General features: G+C 42.3%; 1 protein-coding gene across 4 annotated transcripts in view; it reads right to left on the bottom strand.

The window, feature by feature from the left end:
• Nucleotides 1-24,304, bottom strand: part of PAWR (pro-apoptotic WT1 regulator) — a 133,957-nt gene that overhangs the window by 46,212 nt on the left and 63,441 nt on the right. For all 4 annotated transcript variants that reach the window (XM_075012454.1, XM_075012446.1, XM_075012428.1 and 1 more), the window contains one exon: nt 590-718. In XM_075012454.1, coding sequence (XP_074868555.1) covers nt 590-718 — 129 coding nt within the window. The remainder of the gene's footprint in view (nt 1-589; nt 719-24,304) is intronic.

Raw genomic sequence — 24,304 nt, 5'->3', positions numbered from 1 at the left:
AAAGTTCAGCTCCCCCTATATTCCAGCACCAGCTCCCACTTAACTCCTGCACCTACTTGTTGGTGGGGGTGGCATGGAGCCGCTTGAAGATGATGATGGTGTTCTTGCCACACCAGGTGGGGAACCACCCTGGGTGGTGGACACCTGGTAGGAGGGCGGAGGTAGCATGGGGGACTCAAGGTTGGTACTGAGCCGGCTGGCCCTGAGGGCTCAGTTCTGCTCTGCATGCTCAGAGTAAGAAGCAGTGTCATGGTTAGGATTTGAAAGTTATGTCTGTTGCTCAAATACAAGATTAAAAGAGAGAGTTTACTTATGTTTCTTTTCTTATAAACAAAAATCAGGCAACAGTGTAACAAGGTAAATACAATTAATTAGAGTTTTAAGTATTCTAAAAATGAAAGATTATTAAATCAATTTACATTTTAAGTAACCCGATAAGTACCCATCTTGATAATTTGTTTCCACTTACTAAATAGTTCACTGCCTGGGATGGAGATGAAACTCAAGTTAGAAACATGAGATCAACCAAGTGCAAGTCTGCAATTAAACAAAAATTAAATTTTGTTCAGTTTAAAATTTAAGTTCTCACCTGCATGAGGTATGAGCCACCAGGATCTGCACTGGCGGATTCATTCTGCATTGTATTCTGCTGTGTAATAGCATCTTCTCTCTTTCGCTCCTTCTGTCCTGTTTCATCATCATCATATTCATCTAGACTCTAGAAACAAAGTATTCACGTGTTTAAAAAAACCCTCTTTTTATGCAAGCAAAAACTGTAGCAATCTATGAATACTTTCAAAAGTTAGTTCAAAATTTTTGTGCTATGATTAAATTAGCATGGCATTTTGATTCTATATTTGGACTTGGTCAGCCAGTTTAAATACAGGGATCATATCTGGGAAACTGGATACTTTGTCTAAACTACTATTTAAAAATTTTAAAAAAATGCTCCCCAAAGATTCTCTTCAGAGCATTCATAGGTTTATATAAACACACCAAAAGAAACAGAAAAGGAAATGTGGAATAAAAAGTGACAGAACCAGACTGACACACATCTGGATCTTCTTTTTCATACAGCAGCATTTGCTAAGACTGGAATGTTAATCAGAATTTTCTGCCTTAATTCTAAGTTTCCTTGTTTTTGTCATTTCAGTTTCACTCTTAATATTATACAAACCTAGCGGCCTGATTTTTTTTTTTGGCTTATTAAAAAAAGTAGAACTTCAGCCTTTTCATTAAAAACCACAAAACAATGTTGCATTTATTTGCATACTTGGCAAAATACAAAAAGGGACCAATTTTCTAAGACCCAGCTAGGTTACTCAGTGCCCTCAGAAGTACATTTTAACCCAATTACAGTACTCCTCGGTTGAACACAGTTGAAGGATCTTTCAAATTCTGTCAGCCAATAGTAATTCTTGAATTAGTTTGTGTTGTTTGAAAGCTTCTGTTTTTCAACAACAGGAGCTGGTCCAATATGAGGTATTACTTCATTATACTATCTAAACTAGTACTAATGAGAGGATCTCCTCCTAAAGATAGGATACATTAGCACTTTTATAGAAAATGCTACAGATTATAGCTAAGGTGACCATCCATCCTGTATTGGGCAGGACAGTCCCGTATTTGGGAGGCCAAAAAGGCATCCCAATTTTTTTTTTTTTTTTTAAAAAAGGGACAAATTGCCCATATTTGCTCTTCTCCCTTCCCCCAGCCTCAGGGAAGCTGGGGAGCCCTGGAGGCTGCCACTCCCCTGGGGAGCACCAGCAGCTGCCACCTCCTTCCTGGCTCCCCGGGGGCTTGCAGGAGCTGCCGCTCCCCGCATATCTCCCTGTCCCTGGAACAGAGAAATATGGTTGCCCTAATTATAGCATTAGAGACGGAAGATCAGACATTCTAACAATTCATTCTGATGGAACACAAGACTTTCAATGAAACAAAAACAAGCCCAAACAACTGAAACTAAAAAGAGAAAAGAATTCATCTTCAGTTCTAACAAAGCCAGACATCTACAAAAAGGGACTGCCGACCCGATAAAAGTTCTCAAATGAAATGAAGATAAGTTTCACTCAATGGATGTGCAATTTTTTTTTAACTAGAAAAATAAAAACAGATTAAAACTCAGTGCAGATCTCACCCCAATATTTCAATATTCAAAACAAAAAAAAAACCCTGGGAAACCTCAAAGGAAAAAAAATAACAGTGAGATTAGGGTGAGGAAAGCTGTCATGTCACAAATCTCAAAGTCAGAAAAAACAAGATGACGACATTTCAAATAAATGGTCTTTACAAGAATTATATTTTTAAAATATCAAACAATATTTATACAAAATGTACATTTTTTTTAAAACAAAGACTGAAATAGCAAATTGAATACTTCAATCAGGTGGAAAAAATCCACATCTTCCTCTTCTACTTCAACTTAATCTCAAATGCACCTAAATTTAGGTTCTATAGGGAGATGAAACCCTGCCACCACCAAATATCATCATCAAAACCAAAAAAGCAGTCAAGTAGCACTTTAAAGATTAACAAAATAATTTATTAGGTGAGCTTCCGCGGGAGAGACCGACTTCTTCAGACCATAGCCATCCCAGAACAGACTCAATATTTAAGGCACAGAGAACCAAAAACAGTAATCAAGGAGGACAAATCAGAAAAAAAAAAAAAAAAGATCAAGGTGAGCAAATCAGAGAGAAGAGGGGTAGAAGTGGGGAAGGTCAAGAATTAGATTAAGCCAAGTATTCAAAACGAGCCCCTATTCAAATATTATTAGCTCTTCAAAGCAAGAGTTTGTTTTCTTGTAACTAAAAATAGGACTGAAAATACCCTTAGAAGTTATGGACCTTAACATCTTCTTGATTAGTATGGGATTTCCAACTTCAAAATTTTAGAAAAAAATTTAAATTACCAAATGCATCGACTGAGAAGTGCATCTCCACCACCCCTCATCACCACTTCCATGAGCATAGAGGACACACCATGGTTATAGAAACCAATGTTGTCAAAGATACTAACACTCAAAATACTTCAAATGGAGAGTGGTACTGAATTGTGTAGTGTCACAGGCTCACTCTCTGACAAGAGAGCAGCTGTATAAGCCTGAAACTGGAATTGCATGACTACTTTGAAGGCGGACTGCCCCCCTTCCCAAATGAACATAGAGCAGAACCCATAGACCAGCTCACTGTAAGATAAGGAAAGCCACAAAACGTTATGGTGCCTTATGGCTGCTTATAGATGCACCAAGAGAAGTTTGCCCTATGCACCTGTGAAGTTAATCACCTGTTCCTCATGGTTTCTTAAAACCAATAAAGCCTGTCCCTGTGCTAACAAAGATTATTAGTATCTCTGTGATAAACTACCAACAACTTCAAAACCTGTTACAGTCTGACTCATCCTCAGTTAAAGGATACACTACCCGAAAATGACTGGCTAGCATAAATGCAATATTGAGAACTATTTTCAACACAAGATGTTTATTTTCAACAGTATTTATGAAGAGCTCTCCTTAGCTTTTAGTTCTACTGACCATGGTCCCAAGTTTTGGAGGTAGAATACTGTGGTATAAAAAACTTAGACTTTTACTGACTTTAAATGTTAGATTTTATTAAGAAGGTAGAACTGAAGTTTAGAAATACACAACATTTAATTGAAAGCTACTGTAATAACCACACTCAGGACTATCTGCTGCTTCAATTATCTAAACCATTAGGAAATTTCAGTCACTTGGAAGTCTTGTTTTGCCTTGCATTCCATTCCTCTCCGACAGTTTGCTTAGCTTCATAAACTGGTTTCACATCATTAACTGCAACAGATACAAGAATTCCTGTCTCTGTCAGCAGTATCAGAGTACTGAACTCATAACCACTGAGGTGTGATGCCGACATCATACCTCTTGATTTTTTTAATTTTACTACTCAGTGCAAGGCATTTCAAATCTCTAAGAAATGTATTTTCCATTCAAAGTCACTTTTGCGGTACAGCAGCTATTCAGTGTGACGTGCACATCTGATCTTAATACAAAAAAATCCACAGACATTCCTTAGGTTTTCTAGCACTTCAAATAAATATTTGATGTTGTAGTATAAACAGTTTCCTATAAACTTCAACTGTGGAAAATAAAAGTAGGACATTTTCAATTGAATTAGAATGAAGTAAACAGCCACAAAGAAATTCCTGCATTCTCAGTCCACAATCAGCTTACAGCTGAATTTGACTTGCTATACAGAGAATATTTTAAATGAACCACAGCGGCACACAAAGGCTATGTCTACACTTGCCCCTTTTTGAAGGGGGTATGGTAATTGGCCAGATTGGAGAATACTAACAAAGTGCTGTGATGAATATGCAGCATTTCATTAGGCTGATCCTCCCCATGGCAACTTCAAAGTGCCAGCATGCTATGTAGCCATGGGCACTTCGAAGCACCCACCCTACTTCAAAGTGCCCTTACTCCCCAAAATTTTGCTGCGCTGTCAGCTCTTGCTGTCACATCTAAGCCTGTTATGTGATTTCTATGTCCAGCTTCAGTCATGAGGCTTCATCTTCCTCTGTTTGTGAGCAGACATGCACAAATTTAAAAAATACAAGCCTCATACACTATTTGAGTCTACTGTACATTCCGACCCCCCCCATTCTCCAAAAGTCTTCAGGCAACTCCTGAAGTATTTATCTGAATCCATAGCAATTGTTTTGCACTGTTACAGAATTATTTGTATTGAAAGAACCTAACAGCTTTGCAGAACTGGCTATTGAAGAGCCATCTCAGGTGTGAAAAGTTCCAAGTGTTTAAAAGAACATCTATACTACACAATTGTTTAGGCCAAAAATCATTGAGGCACACGGGGCTCCAATTCTGCCTATTTAGGTGCTTTATAGGAGGTTTAAAGGCTTGTTCAATGCTCCTTCCAAGAACCTGCTTAACAGGTTTTAGTAACCTGTGAGAGGTGTAACAAATAGTTGGGTCTTATATGGAACACAATAGGCCCTGTAATCTAAGAGTTTTCCATATGATAGGTTAAATACTAGCAAGATGTGACTGCTGGACAAAAAGGCAGGTATTACATACTCAGTTCACCTCAGTCTCAGTCTCTAATCTGAAAACTATTTTACTGAGAAGGGAAGCACAGTGAGTACTATTTAAAAAAAAAAAAACTAGACTCTTACTGCCCACATAAAAAACAACAGTTAATGTACCAGCAGGGACACACTGATTGGTCGGTTAACTTTCTCTTCAGAATTATTGCAAGTTTCTTGGAAGTTTCTCAGCTCTTACGGGTAGAGGTATAGAAATATTTGTTGGTAGTGGTTTCTTCAGGGACATTGAAGTGGTGGTGGATCTCTGGGTTTTGTGGGAGACATACCTCATCACCCTTGGCTACTGCCAACTTGGAGGTTGATGCAGTGGAGGTCTAAGGTGAGAGTCTTTGTTTTGCATTGCATCCTTAATTTCTATTTAACTAACATCCTCATTTTTGTGTAGCCCCCCTTTCTGAAATTAAATACTACAGTCTTGGGCTGATGTGGTATTTTCCCAGCCACAGGAATGTTAAATTGAATTACATTATGGTCATTACCCAGCGGTCCAGACACATTCACCTCTCAGACCAGACCCTGTACTCCACTTAGGACTAAATCAAGAATCGCCTCTTCTCTTGTGGCTTCCAGGCCTAGCTGCTCCAAGAAGCAGTCATTTAAGGTGTCAAGAAACTTTCTCTGTTTCCCATCCTGAGGTGACAGGTACCCAGTCTATAAGGGAATAGTTGAAATCCCCCAATTTTTTTTTTTTTTTATAGCCTCTCTAATCTCCCTGAGCATTTCAGTCACTATCACCATCCTGGTCAGGTGGTCAGTAACATACCCCTACCATTACATTGTTATTATTCAACCACTGGATTACTATCCAGAGAGATTCTATAGTACAGTTGGTTCACATATGGATTTTTACTTCATTTGATTCCACACTCTATAGTGCCATCCCACCTTCCAGCATGACCTGTTCTGTCCTTCTGATAAATTTTGTACCCTGGTATTACTGTGTCCCATTGATTATCCTCATTCCACTAAGTTTCTGTGATACCTATTATACCAGTATCTTCAGTTAATATGTGGCACTCTACCTCACCCATCTTATTATTTAGACTTCTAAGCCTTAGTATATAAGCACTTTCAAAACTTGTCACTCTTCAGCTGCCTGCCATTGCATGATGCAATTGAAAGGGACTCTTACTTGACTGTTCATCAGATACTACCTGTGTTTTATCATGTTTCACCCTCTCCTACTTAGTAGGACAGAGAATCTCCAATAAGAAATCCTGCCCGAAGGGATGCCACTGTCTGAACCACGTGTGCCTCCGCACCTGTTGGCTTTCCCTCAGCACTTGGTTTAAAAACTGCTCTTCAACTTTTTTAATTTTAAGTGCCAGCAGTCTGGTTCCATTTTGGTGTAGGTGAAGCCCATCCTTCCTGCATAGGTTCCCCTTTTCCCCAAAGTTTCCCCAGTTCCTTAAAAATCTAAACCCCTCCCTCCTACACCATCGCCTTATTCATTCAGTGAGACCCTGCAGTTTTGCCTGTCTGACACTGCGCATGGAACTGGAAGAATTTCAAAGAACGCTACCATGGAGGTCCTGGACTTCAACCTCCTACCTAGCAGCTTAAATTTGGCCTCCAGGACCTCCCTCCTATCCTTCCCTGTCATTGGTGCCAAACATGTACCACAGCCACTGGCTCCTCCCCAGCACTACACAAGTCTATCTAGACATCTCAAGAGATCTGCAACCCTCACACCAGGCAGGCAAGACACCATGAGGTTCTCCCAGTCACCACACACCCAGCTATCTGTGTTCCTAATGGATTAATTGCCCATAACTAAAACCTGTCTCTTCCTAATAACTAGAGTTCCCTCCCCTGGAGAAGGTCCCGGCTACAGGATCATTTTCCTCTGCTCCAGGTAGACGTTCTCCTTCCCTGAGACTTTTATCCTCACCAACAGCACTGAGTGTGTCAGTAGAATGGTCCCACTTCAGTCTATGTCCCCAGAAGTCTCATTTTTGTATCTGTCTCTCTCAGCTCCTCCAGTTCCACCACCAAGGCCTCCAAAGCACATACACAGTCTGAGGACCAAGAGCTCCTTGCACAAGATGCACACACAGGCCACCTGCCCAGAGAGCAGGTAATCATACATGCTGCATTGGGTGCAATAAACTGGATAGCCCCTACTCTGTTGCTGGGCTTCTGCCGGCATTGTCTTATTAAACCTGAACCAGGTCATGTGGATTAAGTTAGGATGTTATCTTTAAATTCAAGCTGGATGATTTAAGTGTCACTAGTCCCACCTCACACTCCCCAGCTAAACTCCAGTGTTAGCTGCTCCTGTTTGCTAGCTCCTCTGGCTGCTTAGGGGCAGGCTTTATAAAGCCCTGCTGTGTCTGAGTAGCCGTCTGAGTAGCCCTTTCCCCTCATTAAGGGCTATGGGTTACTCTCTGCCTTCCCTAGCAGGCTGGTAGGCTCAGCACATGGTCCTCCAAACAAACAGACCACACAGCGTCTTTTAGGCAGCCAACAAGCACACTACAACACAAAAACACACTACAGATAAACCTACCCCAAGGGTTGCATAATCGCTCCTCCTTCACCTGGAGGACTCCCATGTAAAACTCCTGTTAGCTGCTCCTGTTTCCTAGCTCCTCTTCCCGTTAGCTGCATATTCACCAGGGGAAGAGACTTCTGAAAAATGGCTGCTCTTCATCTCTGCATGACGATGGCTCACAAATTTCTCTCCCTCTCTGGTTCAAACCTGGTTCCCTCATTCTCTCTCTCGCTCTTCAATTTAATTTAATGCTAATTTAAAGTCTTTTGTAAAAATCTTTTGTAAAAGCTGCCTCCTTCCATAATGTGGACGACAAACAGTTTTTCTCATCAAGGGAAGAGACTTTTGAAAAATTGCCCCTTGTTTTCAATGGCAGGGGGTGAGGGAGGATGAGGGCAATGCACTCTGGGAAGATGGCATCACACACCCACAACCACTTGCAGGGCTTGTCTTTCCCACAATGCACCAGCAAAAAAACCTAAAATGCATTGCTGTTAACAGTCGAACTTAGGCAGTTTAGTAGGGACACACATTTAGTCAACTTTATGAGCAGGTGAGGACACAACTTTGACTTTTTAAAATCCAGTGGTAAAAAGTTAACTAATAAATTCAACTTTATTTCATAGTGTAGACATAGCTTCAATGTGTGTGGAGGAATGGAGGAAACAGATAAGGGGATTAGGTAGGATTGGGGTCTAGCAGGATGGACTTTGTAACAAGAGATAGGGCCAAAAGAGCATGGGGAAGAAAAGCACGGCGAGAATCAACTATGTCAATGAAAGAAAGGGAAAGAGAACAGAAGGATGCATACAGACAAGTCATCAGAGCTCATGGACTTGAAAATATGGAAAGACCATCAAAACAAAAAAGCAGTCCAGTAGCACTTTAAAGACTAACAATATAAATTTTGTTAGTCTTTAAAGTGCTACTGGATTGCTTTTTTGTTTTGATAGACTGTAGACTAACACGGCTCTTTCTCTGTTACTATGGAAAGACCATGCAACAGAGGAAGAGGGCAGTTACTGATGAGTGATGATGAAATGGCTGGGCCAAGCAGCATCAGAAAGAACTTAAGCTGAGTGGTGCTCGGTGAAGACCGAGTTGAGCGGACAGCCCTTTACAGTTGGAGAGTTGAATCCGGTCTGCAGATCAAATGAAGTGAGGAAAAATGAACATAGGAGTTGCACTGAAATTTGAGTCACTAAGGAGGAACCAAAATCAGAGGTTTCTAATACACTAAAAGGGAAAAGGGCACATATTAGACAGGAAGCATGGCATGAAAACACCTTGGCTTAACCAAGAGACCTTATTTTACCTAAAATTTAATAAGAGTTCTATAAAAAAAACAATGAAAAAGTGGGTCAAATTGTAAGATTGAAAAAAAAAAAAGTATAACCAAGTAGGGACAAAATTAGAAAGGCCAAGGCACAAAACAAGAACAAACTAGCTATAAACAGAAAGGGTAACAAGAAAACATTTTATAAATAGACGAGCAGCAAAAGAAAGTCCTAGGACAGGGAAGGCCTATTACTCAATGGAGGAGGGAGTAATAATAGAAAATGTGGAAATGGCAGAAGCATTTTTGTTTCAAGTTTTCACCAAAAAGTTTAGTAGTGATTGCAAAAACAGTGAATGCCTGCGCAATTACAAACTTGTCAACTAAGCTTCAGTCCCTGGAAAGCTAGTGGAGCAAATAAAAAAACAAAAGCAAAACAAATCAATTTGCAAATACCTAGAAAATAAGGGAATAAGTAACAGTCAGCATGTACTACTTAAGAACAAACCATGCCAAACCAATCTGATAGACTTCTTTGGTGGGTAACAAGCAAACATAGCACCCACAGACAGACTATGTATGTACACATCACATTGGGGTTTATTCTGTGTTTCACTGGTAGGGGGCTCAACTAAGTGTTATCTTTACCTGCTTTTGTATTATATGTAAGGGCATTTGGCATTTAAGCCACTTGCTCAGACTGAGGAGTAGGAGAGGGAGAAATGCATACAAGACACCCATCCTAATCCTGTGTGATGCAAATTAAACTGCTATTACCACCACTTTACTCTGTGATAACCTCTCAGCATCCAAGTATTGGATGGTTACTGGCAGAGTTTATGATTCAGGTACAAATATTTAGAGCTATTGCTACAATTGCACTATAATAAATCCATTCAAAGGAGATCAGGAAGAGGCTGGATGAGGAGTCTGAGAAATTAAAAGCACACTAATAGCATGAGTAACAAACTACAGGCTAAAGCCTGTAATGTCACTTAGAAAACAGAAAGCTGAGTGAGCAGCAGGGTAAAAAAGGAATGTTTTCATAGGCGCAGTTAGTAAATACCACTGACTCTAGCCGACATTCTTCCTTAAATGGAAAGTAATACTGATTTAGCTGAAAGAATCTTTCGCTACAATAGGCGTGACAAGCTAGCTATTTTTCTTTGTCACACCTGCACTACAATCCATAGAAGCAGGAAGATACTTGAGTACATACACATTGCCTTTATACTATGTTTCCTTCTACACTACTTTAGAAATGCTTCACATTCTTCTTCCCATTTTATGTATGGGTTTTGCATAGCTTTGGTTGAGAAAAAACTAAAAGAGTAACATATAAATATAAACATTATAAAAACTGAAGTAAAAATAGACCTAGCTCATAAATACTACAGATGTTATAAGACCTTAGACAATTTCAGGATGGGAGAACTGGTTCAGGAAAAAATAAAAAAATAGAGCTGAACCTTCAACCAAAACTGAAGCCAAGATTCATTTGCAGATTATTTTAAAAAAGATTTCTTAAAATTTTTACTTTATTTCCACATACCTCTGCAATTCCTTATTTTATCTGAGAAACACCACAATGCTCTCTTCAGCCTTCACCTACCACCCAGATTTCTAATTCAGCTTTACAAACTGAATGTACTTATACAGGTTGAACCACTCTCATCTGGTACTCGGGTCCTGACCAGTGCCAGATGAGAGAATTTGCTGGACGACCGGAAGTCAATATTTTCTAGCACATCCACTGCTTACTGGGCTTTTAGGGCTAATCTATACTAATGAGAAGAACAACATACTGTGGTCCATCTTTCGGAGCTCTGGAGTTCGATTTTGCTTAAGTGGCAAAATTGACCTCTCTGGGCTCCCCCTTGTGTGGGGTAAGTGATGTCAACCAAGTATACTGGGGAAGAAAGTAAATTCTGATACGTTGATTCTAGCTACACTAATGGAGTAGCTAGAATTGCCTATCTGAAATTACCTGTATTGCCGAGTGTAGACTTACCCTTAGAAGACATTTAGAGCTAAACAGCAGCACAGAACATGGAGAGCCAAGTATTGGTGGAAGTAAACAAACTTTAATGGACAAGGGGAAACACCCATGATAAGTGGTCATCCAGTTTGCTGGACAAGAGTGTTTTGGATTAGAGAGGGTCAACCTGTAGTTCAAAATATGATGCAAACATCCCTACAGTATTTGAACTAGTCCTACTTTAGAATGTGCCTCTGAAATGAGCATTTCTAGACCTAATCACTGCACATCAACTCCACACACGCTGATGCAAAAGGACAAACCCTGCTCTTCTAGATGAGGATCACCCCCTCAAACCTTCAGGCTGTGTAAACAGTATGACTATCTTCCTAAAAATTCCCATGATAGCAATTTCACCATTTCTACTCATTCTCCACCAACGTTAGGAATAAGAGCATTAGCTTAGGACAGATTCTGAAGCTGTTGGAATTTTTATTCTCATTTTATTTAATTACTGTCCAGAGCAGACACACGCATGTGAGCACAAACATACCCACCCCACCTTGCATTAGCACCTCGTACAAGCTATCACTACAAAAAACATTGCTAATTCTAGTGGAGCTGGATGAGTGTTGACAATGGTGGAAAAAAATTAGGAGGAAAAAAAATCTGATGTAGACATGAAGACAGAGACAAAACCAAACTCTTTTGATCACAGAGACTAGTCACTTTAAAAAAGGTTTCTCAATAGGTGTTTTGGCACTACTGATTTCTCCTTTTTCATGTTACATAACATTTTAAGGCAGAAAAGAACCATTAGATCGAGTCTGGCCTCCAGTACCTCACAGGCCACTTGATTACACCCAATTACCCGCTTTGTTTAGGCCACTAACTTGTATCTGATGCCCTTTGGGAGCATGTGTTTTGAGATGAACTCGCTACTTTGTGACACTTTCTTTTGCCTGATTTCTAACATATATTTTTCTGGCTTCAACTTTTGCTATCAATTCTTAAGTCTTTTCCTGTAGCATTAAGAAGACTGTTAATAAATGGCACTTTGTCCCTGCCAAAAGTACATCACCTTTCAATGTTCTTTTTCAAGAACTTTAATTGAACTCTTGAAATCGCACCGCAAAGCATTATCTACAGCCCTCAAATTAATTTTTGTCTCTTTTCTGCATTCTCTCCATTCTTTTTAAAACCATAGGCACCAGAACTGAGCATTGTATTCCAATATCAGTCTCACAAATACCACATACAAAAGGTAAAATCATCTCCCTGATTCACTTGTCTCTTGTGGTCTTTGGATGTGAAAGCATTGGCCTTTCCTCCACAGCATCACTCTGGGAGCTCATGTTCAGTTGTTTATCCATGATAACCAGTGTGCCCTCTATTTTTTAACATTTAAGGCTGGGATAAATATTTTATTAGCACCAAGGCACGTACGATAAAGAGATGCACCACCAATAAAAAATACATGCTGCCAACTGTGTGCTGCGGGCACTCTGCTAACCAGCTGTGTGGTACCTTAATTTCTCCCGAGCCAAGCACTCGTCTTACAGAGAACTCTGACCACTGCTAATTCCTAAATCCAGACTCCCTGCTTTCCAGGATATACTCTCCATCGCACAGGTAGTGCCTGCATTCTTTGCTCCTACACACAAATCTTGGTACTAACTACATCAAAATCGCTTGTATTTGCATGAGATCAGATCACCAAGTGATTCAACTTGTGTTCTGTAACTGCCAGACACTTCTTAATTTACCATTCCAGTTATCTGGGTCACCCTTAAGTTTTAAATCAATAGTTTTCTTTACTTAGAAAGCAACAATGATTTCCCATTGACAAGTACTTTCATAGAGGTCAGTCATTTTTAACCCATTTAGCATGTGCTTCACTGATACTGTACAGTTCTAATTTTTAAAACTGGAATATTGTACAACATTGTCAAACACCTAAGAAGAGGAGTCTAAGTATATTATAGTTACCCTTATTAACTGAAACTGAAACCTCAAACAATGAAATAAAGGCTTGTTTGTCAAGACCTGAATTATATTACTATCCTTTAATTCTTTATTAAATTAGTCTTGCATTGTCTTTTCCATTATTTTGCCAGAATTGATGTTTGGCTAATCTGTCTACATTTACCCAGGTCATCTTTCTTGCCTATCTGGACATTTTGAATTTTGGCATAATATTAGCACTCATTCTGCAATGTTCCCATTATTCCAAGGTCTATTAAAAGTTGTCAGACAACTCCTTTAGAGCGCCTACACTTAAGTTATCCAGGCAAATGCATTTTAAAATGCTTATCCTTAGTTGATGATGTTTAGCAACTTTGGTTACTTGGAAAATATTTTATCTTCTAGTGGTACAAACACACAGCTTTGCTTCAAATACAGAACAAAACTATGTATCAAACACTTCCTCCTCCTCATTCATGGCAACCACCTTGCCACATGCCACGCTATCCTGCATGTAAGCAGACCCTGGCTTGGGCCAAATGGAAGGGAGAGGGTAGTAGCAAGTCTTGACCTAACGCACATCCTTGGGGACCCTTTTGTTAGAGCTACACGGTCTGCACTGATTTCAGGAGTACAGATACATTCTCAATGATGGTCTCGGTTTTCCATGAGTGCAAGCTTTCCATGTTATTCATTGTTTCTCTCTTCACAAGAAAGCAGAAAACTACTGATTGTGTCACTTATGGCCCAATTCCTAATATCAGGCTAATCAAAATCTTATTTGATTATCACTACTACTTATTTTTACTAATAATGAAATCCAAACTTGGACCTCAGAGAAATCTTACCCAAGAGATCTTTTAACTGTACTGCTAATTCACACCTTTGGTTTTTAAAGTTTTTCCTGATCATAACGCCACACTTCACAAGAAAGAATATAGTATGCTCCACTGCCTCACAACAATTACATTACTGACTGGCTTATACTTTCCCTCAGTCTTAACCTCTGATTGCACAAATGCACATAGCGCTAGGCTCTGAACTAAATACCAAAATGTATTTGCAAAGAATGCACATTTTGAAGTAAGGGTTTTCAATCATTATGTGAAAACCCCTGGCACAAATGCCACACATTCCTAGGAGGATTTAAATTTGAGGAAAAGCAAAACCTGGGGTTTAAGCAATGGTTTGGATTTAAATATTAAAAAAAGTTAACTTTTTAAACTCTTGAAATATTCTACCAGTTCTGCTGATCATTACCAGACATGGACAACAAATAATCTCATTAATGTTAATGAGATTAATGTTGACCTTGCACAGTGCATGAGTTTTTTAAACAAATATGTATGATCAGTATGCTGCATTTCCATAGTATACTTTTCTTTGTATTTTGTACTTTCAGTATTGAATCTCTGAAAACTACTAAATTTCAATAGTTATCTGTAAATTTTTATATTAGAAATCAGGGTTGTGACCCAGGATTCTTCAAGTGGTATTCCTAAAAGGTTTTTGATTTTGCTGTTGCTGCGATCTGTTCACTGGTTTTTCCTGCTTTTAAGTATTCAAGCTAATTTTTCTTCCCAAACTATAAATCAGTCATTATAATAAAATAGATTTTAGAAGCTCAGACTCTGAAACTAATCTTATTAAATCCTCTCCCCTCTGTTAGTTAACCCTCCGTCTCTTCTTGCAATATCAGAATTTCGATAGTTTTCACCATGAAGTCATCCATGGTAAACAAGGCCAGAATTATATAAAGTAAAAACAAGTATTATGCAGTGTCATGGCTGTCAAGTAATTTAGAATTGTCTGTTGTCAGTACTTAAAGTTATATTAACAGAAGAAAAGGTAACACCACCAAAAGGTATGGGAGGGAAGGACGACAACAGGAATATTTTTTGACCATGAAGTGCCTTTTTTTAGCAATTGCCATGGCACTTGGCATCTGTACAGCATTTGGCTTAATCAATAGGAAACACTGAAGGAGAGAACACACTGGGAGTTAGTTATTGCAGCACCACCTACACGTGTGGCCCATCCCACAGACTCACAATTCAAGTCAATGGGGAAGATTGACTCAGTACAAATACTCACAGGAAGAATGAAAATTGGCAAAAAGCTAGAGAGACATGGACAGCTATCAATAGTTCTCCCAGTAATTTTAGCCTTTTTGGAGCAATTGAGGACTATTTCTATACTGCATGAAGAGGTATGAAACAAAATTGAACAATTTCACAACAGAAAGACTGGATTGTAAGAACTAAAGTAGGTATTTTTAAGGTTGGTTCCACAGACGCTCTTCATTTAAACAATATGACATCCTTTATCCTAACTACTCAGTAGATCAGCTAGTACTGTAGAGAAGTCTTCCTATCCAAGTGCTCCTTAATATTTGCCACACAAAGGGATTGAGTGACAGTAATCAGCTGGAAGAGTGGAGGACCCAAACACAAAAGCAGCGAGTAGCAGAGGACCTTAACATGGACATTTAACTCTCAGGAAACGTCAGAGCCAGCTGTCATAACTGAGTACTTATCTGAATGTTTCATTCCTGTGACGGTTGGGAAATGTGTCATTTAATAAAAACCAAACTCCACAGCTTAAAGAACTTGGCAAGAGGTTGAGGAAAAAAAGATAAGTAGGATTTTACATCTAATGGAATGTGACAATAGAGACACCTCCATTAATACTGAGAAAACAGTGACCAGAGAACCAGAATTGCCATTAACAGTTTGAACCATAAATCCAAAGAATAAAAGTAACAAGGTTTCAAATGCACGGACTTAGGATGTGCAAACATGACACAGAGCTCATGCACTAAGTTACCCTGCAATAGTTCATGTTAATCTAACCATCTCTACAAAACCAAAATGTTACAGGAAAATAGCACAATAGTTCACATTTTCTGACGTTCATAAAATCTTCAATTTAATAAAATTAAACCATTTTACAAATATATTTTAAATTGCAAAATAAGGAGAAAGTACTTTTATTTAGCTTTCTTTGAAGCATATGTTGCAACATGAAAGTATGCTATACATCTGCAGTGTTTTTAAAGTCAGCAATGGTTTATATTTACAACTTTGGGAAACAAAAAAAAAAAAAAAAAAAGTATTCATTAATGTTCAATCTTGTAACACTTCCCCTGGAACCTCTCCAGAACCATGGCTATTTGATAATGATTCCACATTAAGAGTTTGCTGACATATGTCAATCAATTTAATGCTTGCTTTATTGATAACGTTGCCTCTGTTACCAAGGAATTATTTATTTTTAACAGATATTAGGATTACAAAAGGGCTTTCCCAATATTGCTCTGGGAGACTCCCGATGTTTGAAGAGCTCAAGTAATTTTTTTTTTTCACCAAGTGGCACCATATCCCTTGTGTTGGCAGTTAAAGCACATAACTTGTCAACATGAACTTTTACAACCAGCATCCATAAAAGTAACGTGACAGGATGGTTAACAGGAAATCTCTCTTAAAGGTCATACTGTTAGCCCACCACAGGCAGCATGGAAAAGTGCACTTCTCCAAGGACTGGCTCAGCAGCAGTACAATGGAAAGGGACCTAGGGGTTATGGTGGATGAAAGGCTGGATATGAGTAAACAGTGTGCCCTTGGAGCCAAGAAGGATAACAGCATATTAGGGTGCATTAGGAGGAGTATTTCGAGCAGATCTAGAGAAGTAGTTATTCCCCTTCATTCGGCACTGGTGAGGCCACATCTGGAATATTGTGTCCAGTTTTGGGCCCCTCAGTATAAATAGGATGTGGATTTGCTGGAGCAGATTCAGCGAAGGGCAACAAAAATATTAAGGGTCTGGAGCACAAGACCTGTGAGGATAGGCTGAGGGATTTGGGCTTGGTTTTGTTTACAGAAGAGAAGACTTAGAGGTGATTTAATAGCGGCCCTCAACTTCCTGAAGGGGAGCTCTAAAAAGGAGGGTGAGTATCTGTTCTCAGTGGTGTCAGATGGCAGAACAAGGAGTAATGGTCTGAAGTTGAAGAGGGAGAGGAGCAGGTTAGATATTAGGAAAAACTACTTCATCAGCAGGGTGGTGAAGCATTGGAATGTGTTGCCTGGAGATGTGGTGGTTTTTCCATCCCTTGAGGTTTTTAAGTCCCAGCCAGACAAGGTCCTGGCTGGGATCACTTAGTGGGGGTTGATCCTGCTTGAAGCAGGGGGCTGGACTAGATGACCTCCTGAGGTCCCTTCCAGCCCTGAGATTCTGTGATATGGAGTTTGGCTCCTTGAAGGACAAACTGAAGTAATATTGAGGATTTACAGAGTTACAGACTAAGTAGCAGCGTCATGCTGAAATCTTGTCACCACTGTGCTGCCCTCAAACATGGGCTCTTATAAAGACTACCTGAAGCAGAATCTTTCTACTTTATTTCCAGAATAAAATACTCTTCCAAGTAACAGTACTCTTTCCTCACTTGAGGAGAAAGACTTGCTCTGAAGAGCTGTCAAGGTAAGGGAGATATTGATGGCTTTGGGGGTTAGAGAGACTTGAATGAGAGTTAAATGTAAGAGTGCTATCAGAATGACTGATGTCCCTTGGAAAGTTTCCAACAAAACTGAATTAAAGTAAAATAGACAAAGCTTGAATGCCAATGCTGTGTAGTTCAAATAAACTTCAGAAACTTTGCATGTCAGTGTGATAGGTAAACCTGTGCATATGTTTCACAATCAATTGAGAAAAGGAGTAAGTCTCCTGGAAACAAAGTTCCATGGAGGGACGGAAGTCTCTCCATCCCAAATAATGAGCATTTATTGATGTGTATCCAAACCCAGTAACTACTACTCAAGAACTTTTCAAATTCACTTTGTGGTTCACATACTCCAATTTCAAAATGAATACACAGCTAGGACTTAATTCAAACATCATTGTCAGCCACTTGTGAAGAAATTTAGTGTGTGGAAATCCATAATCTGACTGCAACTGACCAAACACACAACGCCAATGGTCACCTTTAAATATCTAAATCATTTCAGTTTTCTGGGATTTGGAAATATAACAAGGAGATCTAGGATAGGACAAATCAGAGGAAGAAAACTGTCGTGTAAGCTTCCCCGAGATCCAATATAACTTTGGCTCTTGACTAGAAAGCTGATAACAGTTTTGCAAAGGGAGCCATTATAGATTTGAGAATGAGTTTTATTGTCCCTGCTCACTCTGGCTGGTTTATTCAAGTTGACAAACAAAATTTTCAGGTTTATTTAGCTATTAACTTTTCTGCGTTCTAAATAAAAAGTCTAACTTATTACTGCCCAAGGAGCTTCAGAACTCAGACACAGCTTTGCCTGAATGATTTGAATATAAATCTAGACATGTCTTCTGAAATCAATGGAATCAGACCTGGAAGAAATAAACAAACAATCAGAAGCAGCATTTGCTATGAAGGATGCTCCAAGAAAGGCTGGATGCATTGCAGTTGAAGAGCAAAGAAAATGATCATTTTCTAAACAAAGCTAACAAATATGCCAATTTATGTGTGTTCTGATAGCAGGTGGCATCTATGGTGCATTCACTGTTATGAAAATTTTATATGAAACATTCACCATCCAAATGATATGAAAAACATCTACTCAGACTCCTTCTGCCTTAATTTTGGACATCTAAATGACATTGGTATACAACATAACAATGACAAAGTTGAATTCTATTTACATTTTCTTACTCAAAGTTTTATTGTGTTTAGAGATAATCATAACAAATGCTAGAACAAACAGAACATTCTGATCTGTTTCGCTACTAACCTTTTCTCAAGCATTTCCCAAAAACTCTCAAAAGAGATTATGATGGAGAAGCAGTAAATTTAAAAATAGTACTACTGTCCATCAAGAAATGCTGACCAGTTCCTTCTGGTGCTGCACAATTTATCTTGTTGACAAAACAGTACAAGTTCAGGCAGGCTGGCCTGAAAGATGACTACACTTTAGTCAAACTCCCATATTTCCTAAAATGGATGGGAGATTTTCTAGAGCAGATGTTCCCAACCTGGGGTCCGTGAGAGGGTGGTTCATAACAAAAATAAAAATGATCATAGAAAAGAGAATTGGCTTTGACGGGGCTCTGCAAACATTTTGGGGAGAGGATGAATGAGGATGCACACTAGTGAAAAGATTGGGAACCTCTGATCTAGAGCAATGTTAATTTATAACTCCACAATAAAGAATGAAAATTGAGGTACTGGAGCACAGAACTGTGACTCCAACAACATAAAAGAGGAAGTTACTCACGTGTGCCGTAACAATGGTTCTTTGAGATGTCCCCCCCATAGGTGCTCCACTCTGGATGTTGGCATTTTCTCATACTGGTGCTCAGAAACTCTTCCATACCTGTGGTTTCCTGTGCTACGCATGCGTAGAAGTACCTCCTTGTGCTCTCTAGCATGCGTGGCACAGGCTCCTCCATTCCATCTATACCTGACAAATAGAGCAAGACATTCCAAAGTAGGGGAAGGAGGGAGAGAAGCGAAGCACCCACGGGAACACACATCTCAAAAAATATAGAGAAGTTACTCACCGTAGTAACGGTGGTTCTTCGAGATGTGTCCCTGTGGGTGCTCCACAATAGGTGTCAGGCTCGCCCAGCGCTGCAGATCGGAAATCCTCCAGCAGTTTCTCCCGGATCGCGCATGCGCTGGCGCACGCCAATCCCCTGCGCGCCCCCAGCCACATGCACAATCCAGTCCCTGCGAGTTCCTTGACCAACCGTCTCGAATGCTCCTGAAAAACACTAGACAGAGATCCGAAGCGGGGAGGATGGGCGGGTGGTGTGTCCCCGTGGGTGCTCCATCTCAAAGAACCACTGCTACTACGGTGAGTAACTTCTCTTTCTTCAATTGAGTGTCCCCGTGGGTGCTCCACAATAGGTGACTACCCAGCAGTAACCCAAGAAAGGAGGTGGGTAATCGGTTTATGTGCAGCTTGCCCCCGAAAGGACTGCTGTCGACAGATGGGTATCCTCTTGGAATACCCGATGTAGGGCATAATGCTTGGCGAAGGCGTCGTAGGATGACCAGGTCGCTGCTCTACAGATGTCTTTCAATGCAATGCCCTTGAAGAAGGCTGTTGACGCCGCCACCGCCCTGGTGGAGTGAGCCCTGGGCGGGGCCAGCAAAGGGGTCTTTCGAAGTTCGTAGCACATTTTTATACAGGACACAATGTGCTTTGAAGTTCTCTGTGAAGAGAGGCCTTCCCCTTTTGACCTGGGAGCGAGAGACACTAGAAGCCTGTCCGTTTTCCGGAAGGATTTAGTTCTGTCTATGTAGAAGGCCAATGCCCTCCTCACGTCCAGGAGGTGCAGGCGTGCCTCTTTGCTGGAGCTGTGAGGCTTCGGGTAAAACTATTGGTTCGTTAAGATGGAACTCTGAAGAAACTTTTGGAACAAAAGCTGGGTGCAGCCGTAAGGTTACCACCTCCTTTGAGAATACTGTGCAGGGCGGCGTTGCCATAACTGCTGCGAGCTCACTCACCCTGCGAGCTGATGTAATTGCAAGGAGGAAGGTTGTTTTTAACGTAAGGAGACGTAGGGGAACTGAGGCTAATGGTTCAAAAGGTGGACCCGTTAGCGTGCTGAGCACCAAGTCCAAGTTCCATGATGGTGGAAGCGGTTTCCGAGGGGGGTACAGGTTTACCAACCCCTTCAAGAACCTGGTAACTATAGGACGGGCGAATACCGTGGGCCCCTCCTCTGTATGCCGAAAGGCTGATATAGCGGCGAGGTGGACTTTTAGTGAGGATAAGGAAAGCCCGCCCCTCTTGAGGTCCAATAAGTATTCTAGTATTATCGGTATAGGAACGTCAAGGGGAGCTAACTGCTTAGCGGAACACCAGGCTATGAATCGAGTCCATTTTTGCTTGTAAGTCTTCCTGGTGGAGGTCCTTCGGCTACTTTCCAGGACTTGTTGTACTCCCTCCATACATATGCTTTCTAAGGAGCTGAGCCATGGATTAGCCATGCTTGTAGGCGCAGACCCTGAGGGTGCGGGTGCACTATGGACCCCTGAACCTGCGTGAGTAGGTCCGGCGCCACCGGTAGAGGGAGCGGTGGGCGGTCCAACATGCGCAGAAGCAAGGGAAACCATTGCTGCCGATCCCACGTTGGGACGACTAGTATCGTGAGAACTCTCTCCCTTCTAAGACCTTGTGGATAAGCGCTGGGCGGGGGGGGAACGCGTAAAGTAGGGGGCCCTTCCATGGTATCATGAATATGTCCCCCAGGGACCCCCGCCCCACTCCTGCCCTGAAGCAGTACTGGGGACACTTCTTGTTGTGCTGGGTGGCAAACAGATCGATCTGGGGAAACCCCCATGTATGAAGATCGGTCGTAGCAGATTGGAGCGGATCTGCCATTCGTGCGTGAGTGCGAAGCGCCTGCTCAGCTGATCTGCTTTCACGTTGTGAGCGCCCAGCAAGTATGAGGCTTTCAACGATATGTTGTTGGCGATGCACCAGTTCCACAGTCGGACTGCTTCCGCACATAGGGCATGGGCTCGGGCTCCTCCTTGTTGATTTATGTAAAACATAGTGGAGGTATTGTCTGTATTGATCCCGACTACTTTGCCATATATGTAGTCTCGAAAATGTTTGCAAGCGTTGAACACTGCTCTGAGCTCCAGTATGTTTATGTGCAGTGTCTGTTCCGCAGGGGACCATAGCCCTTGCGTCACCTTGTCGCCGATGTGCGCTTCCCATCCTATGTGGGAGGCGTCGGTAGTGAGAAAAATGGAAATTTGTGGTTGGTGAAAAGGCACCCCTGCTAGCAGTGTCTTGGGGTTTACCCACCACGCCAGGGATCCGCGCACTTCTGTCGTGGGCAACACCACCCTGTGGACAGTATGCGATGCTGGTTTGTAGATGCTCGCCAGCCAATGCTGCAGGCTTCGCATGTGCGATCTGGCATTCTGTACCACAAACGTCGCTGCCGCCATGTGGCCCAGCAGCTGTAAGCACGTTAAGACCGGCACCGTGGGGCTGTATGTGATGACTTGCACCAGCGAACTGATGGCGCAGAAGCGGGCATTGGGTAGGTACACCCTTGCTGTGATAGAGTTTATGCGTGCCCCTATGAACTCTATGTCTTGTGTGGGGTCGGTCTTTGACTTCGCAAGGTTGATGACTAGGCCCAGCAAAGAAAACATGTCCGCTGTGACGCACATCATGCGTAGAACCTCTGCCTTCGAGGCCCCTTTCAGTAGGCAGTCGTCCAGGTATGGGAATATAAACACCCCATCCGTGTAGGTAGGCTGACACCACTGCCAGGGTTTTGGTAAAGACTCTGGGGGCCGAGGAGAGGCCGAACGGAAGAACCTTGTACTGGAAGTGTTCCCTGCCGACCATGAAGCGGAGGAAGCGCCTGTGTGCCGGGTGGATCGTTATATGAAAGTAAGCATCTTGTAAGTCGAGGGCTGCAAACCAATCTCCATTGTCTAGTGCTGTGAGTATGGAGGCGACTGTAATCATCCGAAAACGTTGCTTGCGTAAGTAGCAGTTGAGGCCCTGAAGATCTAAGATGGGCCTCCAGCCTCCTGTTTTCTTCTCTGTGAGGAAGTAGCGTGAATAAACCTTTCCCCTGGAATTGTTCTGGCAATCTTTCCACCGCCCCTATGAACATAAGGTGGTCCACCTCCTACTTGAGCCTTGCCTCGTAGGTAGCGTCCCGGAGGTGAGGCCTGGAAGGAGGCTTTGTCGGTGGGAGCGACTGGAAGGGGATCACGTAACCCGTGGCTATGATCTCCAGCACCCATTCGTCTGCAGTGATCTTTTGCCATTGGGAGTGAAACGGTCTGAGGTGATGATAGAACATGAGATGAGTGGCATTGCGCGATGGGAGTGATAGTGCAGCCCTCGACATGCCCATGAAACTTGTTGCCTTTGGGGCTGTCCCGAGGGTGTACGGCTTTGTTGAGAACGTCGTCCGGGAGTTCTGTACTGTTGCTGCTGTTGATGTCGCCCTTGGTCGTAGCCCCGTTGATACTGCACACACTGTGGCTGGCACGGGTAGCGTCTTTGCTGAGGGTAATATTTTTTCTTCCTATATGGAGGAGTATAAATACCCAGGGTTCTAAGTGTAGCTCTCGAGTCCTTACTGGAGTGGAGGACCGAGTCGGTTGAGTCTGCAAACAACTTCTGTGTGTCAAAGGGAAGATCCACGATCTTCGCCTGTAGGTCCCTCGGGATACCTGATGTCTGGAGCCAAGATTCTCTACGCATGCCCACTGCTGTAGCCGTTGAGCGTGCCGCCGTATCTGCCACATCCAGGGCGATCTGGACTCCTGTCCTCGAAGCTGCGTAGCCCTCTTGCACAATTGCCTTTAACACTGGCTTATCATCTTCCGGAAGTGAATCCATGAGAGAAGTAAGCCTGGAGTAATAATCAAAATTATGGTTCGCCAGGTGTGCCGCATAATTTGCCACTCTCAGTAGCAGGGTCGAAGAGAAATATACCTTCCTGCCAAACAGCTCTAGCTTCTTGGCATCTTTGTCTGAGCCCCCTGATTTGTACCGAGAAGTCTTTGACCTCTGCTGGGACGACTCGACCACCAAAGAATTTGGTTGTGGGTGACTGAAGAGGAACTCCATGCCCTTTGCCGGGACGAAGTACTTCTTATCTGCTCTCTTGTTCATAGGTGGAGCGGAGGCTGGAGTCTGCCATATGGTAGTGGCTGACTCCATAATGGCTTTGTCCAGCGGGATAGCAATTTTGGATGAAGCCGGGGGTCTCAAATTTTTCAGGAGTTTGTAATGTTTCTCCTGCACTTCTGCCGTTTGAATGCCTTGCGTGAAAGCCACCCTTTTAAACAGCTCCTGAAACTGTTTGAGGTCATCCGGGGGAGCGACATCCCTGGGGGCCATGGCCTCATCTCGGGAGGATGAGGAACTACCACTAGGGTAAACCTCCCTCAAACTCTCAGGTTCCTGCGGCCAATGACACACCTGCTCGCTGGAGGATTGCGAAGGAAAGTCTGGGGGTTCTAAAATTAACTCCCCTTGAGATAACTGTGTTTCCATTCCCGATCGAGAGTGTCCACGGGGGTATTGGACGGCCAGGGGTGTCTGTGTCCAGCATGATGAGAACGACCATGGCAGCACGGGCACGGGTCTGGGGATGGAGACCTGGACCACTCTCGGGGTGTGTACCCCCGATGTCTGGGAGAGCGAGATCTCCGCGATGCCACAGATAGCGGTGAAACTGGTTTGTGGTAGTACTCCAGGGGACCCAATCCCAGAAAGGGTGAAGGTGGCCCAAGCCATGGTGACATTGGTTGGAGGAACGGAGGAGGTGGTTCTGGATAGGCCGGTGGAGACCCAGGCCTTCTGGGCAGCGTGTGTAGCACAGGGGGAGGGCTTGTTGTCAGCAGCAGCACAGCCCTGTCCGGAGAAGGGCTGCAGTGCCACGTTTTTGCTTTTGCCTTTCCCCTCCCGTGCGGGGCTGGCACCGCCCCCTCCCGCACCAGTGCCGCGCAGATGACATCCTC

The sequence above is a fragment of the Carettochelys insculpta genome, chromosome 1, assembly GCF_033958435.1.
Source record: "Carettochelys insculpta isolate YL-2023 chromosome 1, ASM3395843v1, whole genome shotgun sequence".
Taxonomy (NCBI): Eukaryota; Metazoa; Chordata; order Testudines; family Carettochelyidae; genus Carettochelys; species Carettochelys insculpta.
Note: the sequence above shows the minus strand (reverse complement) of the source record. Positions and strands in the feature narration are given on the sequence as shown.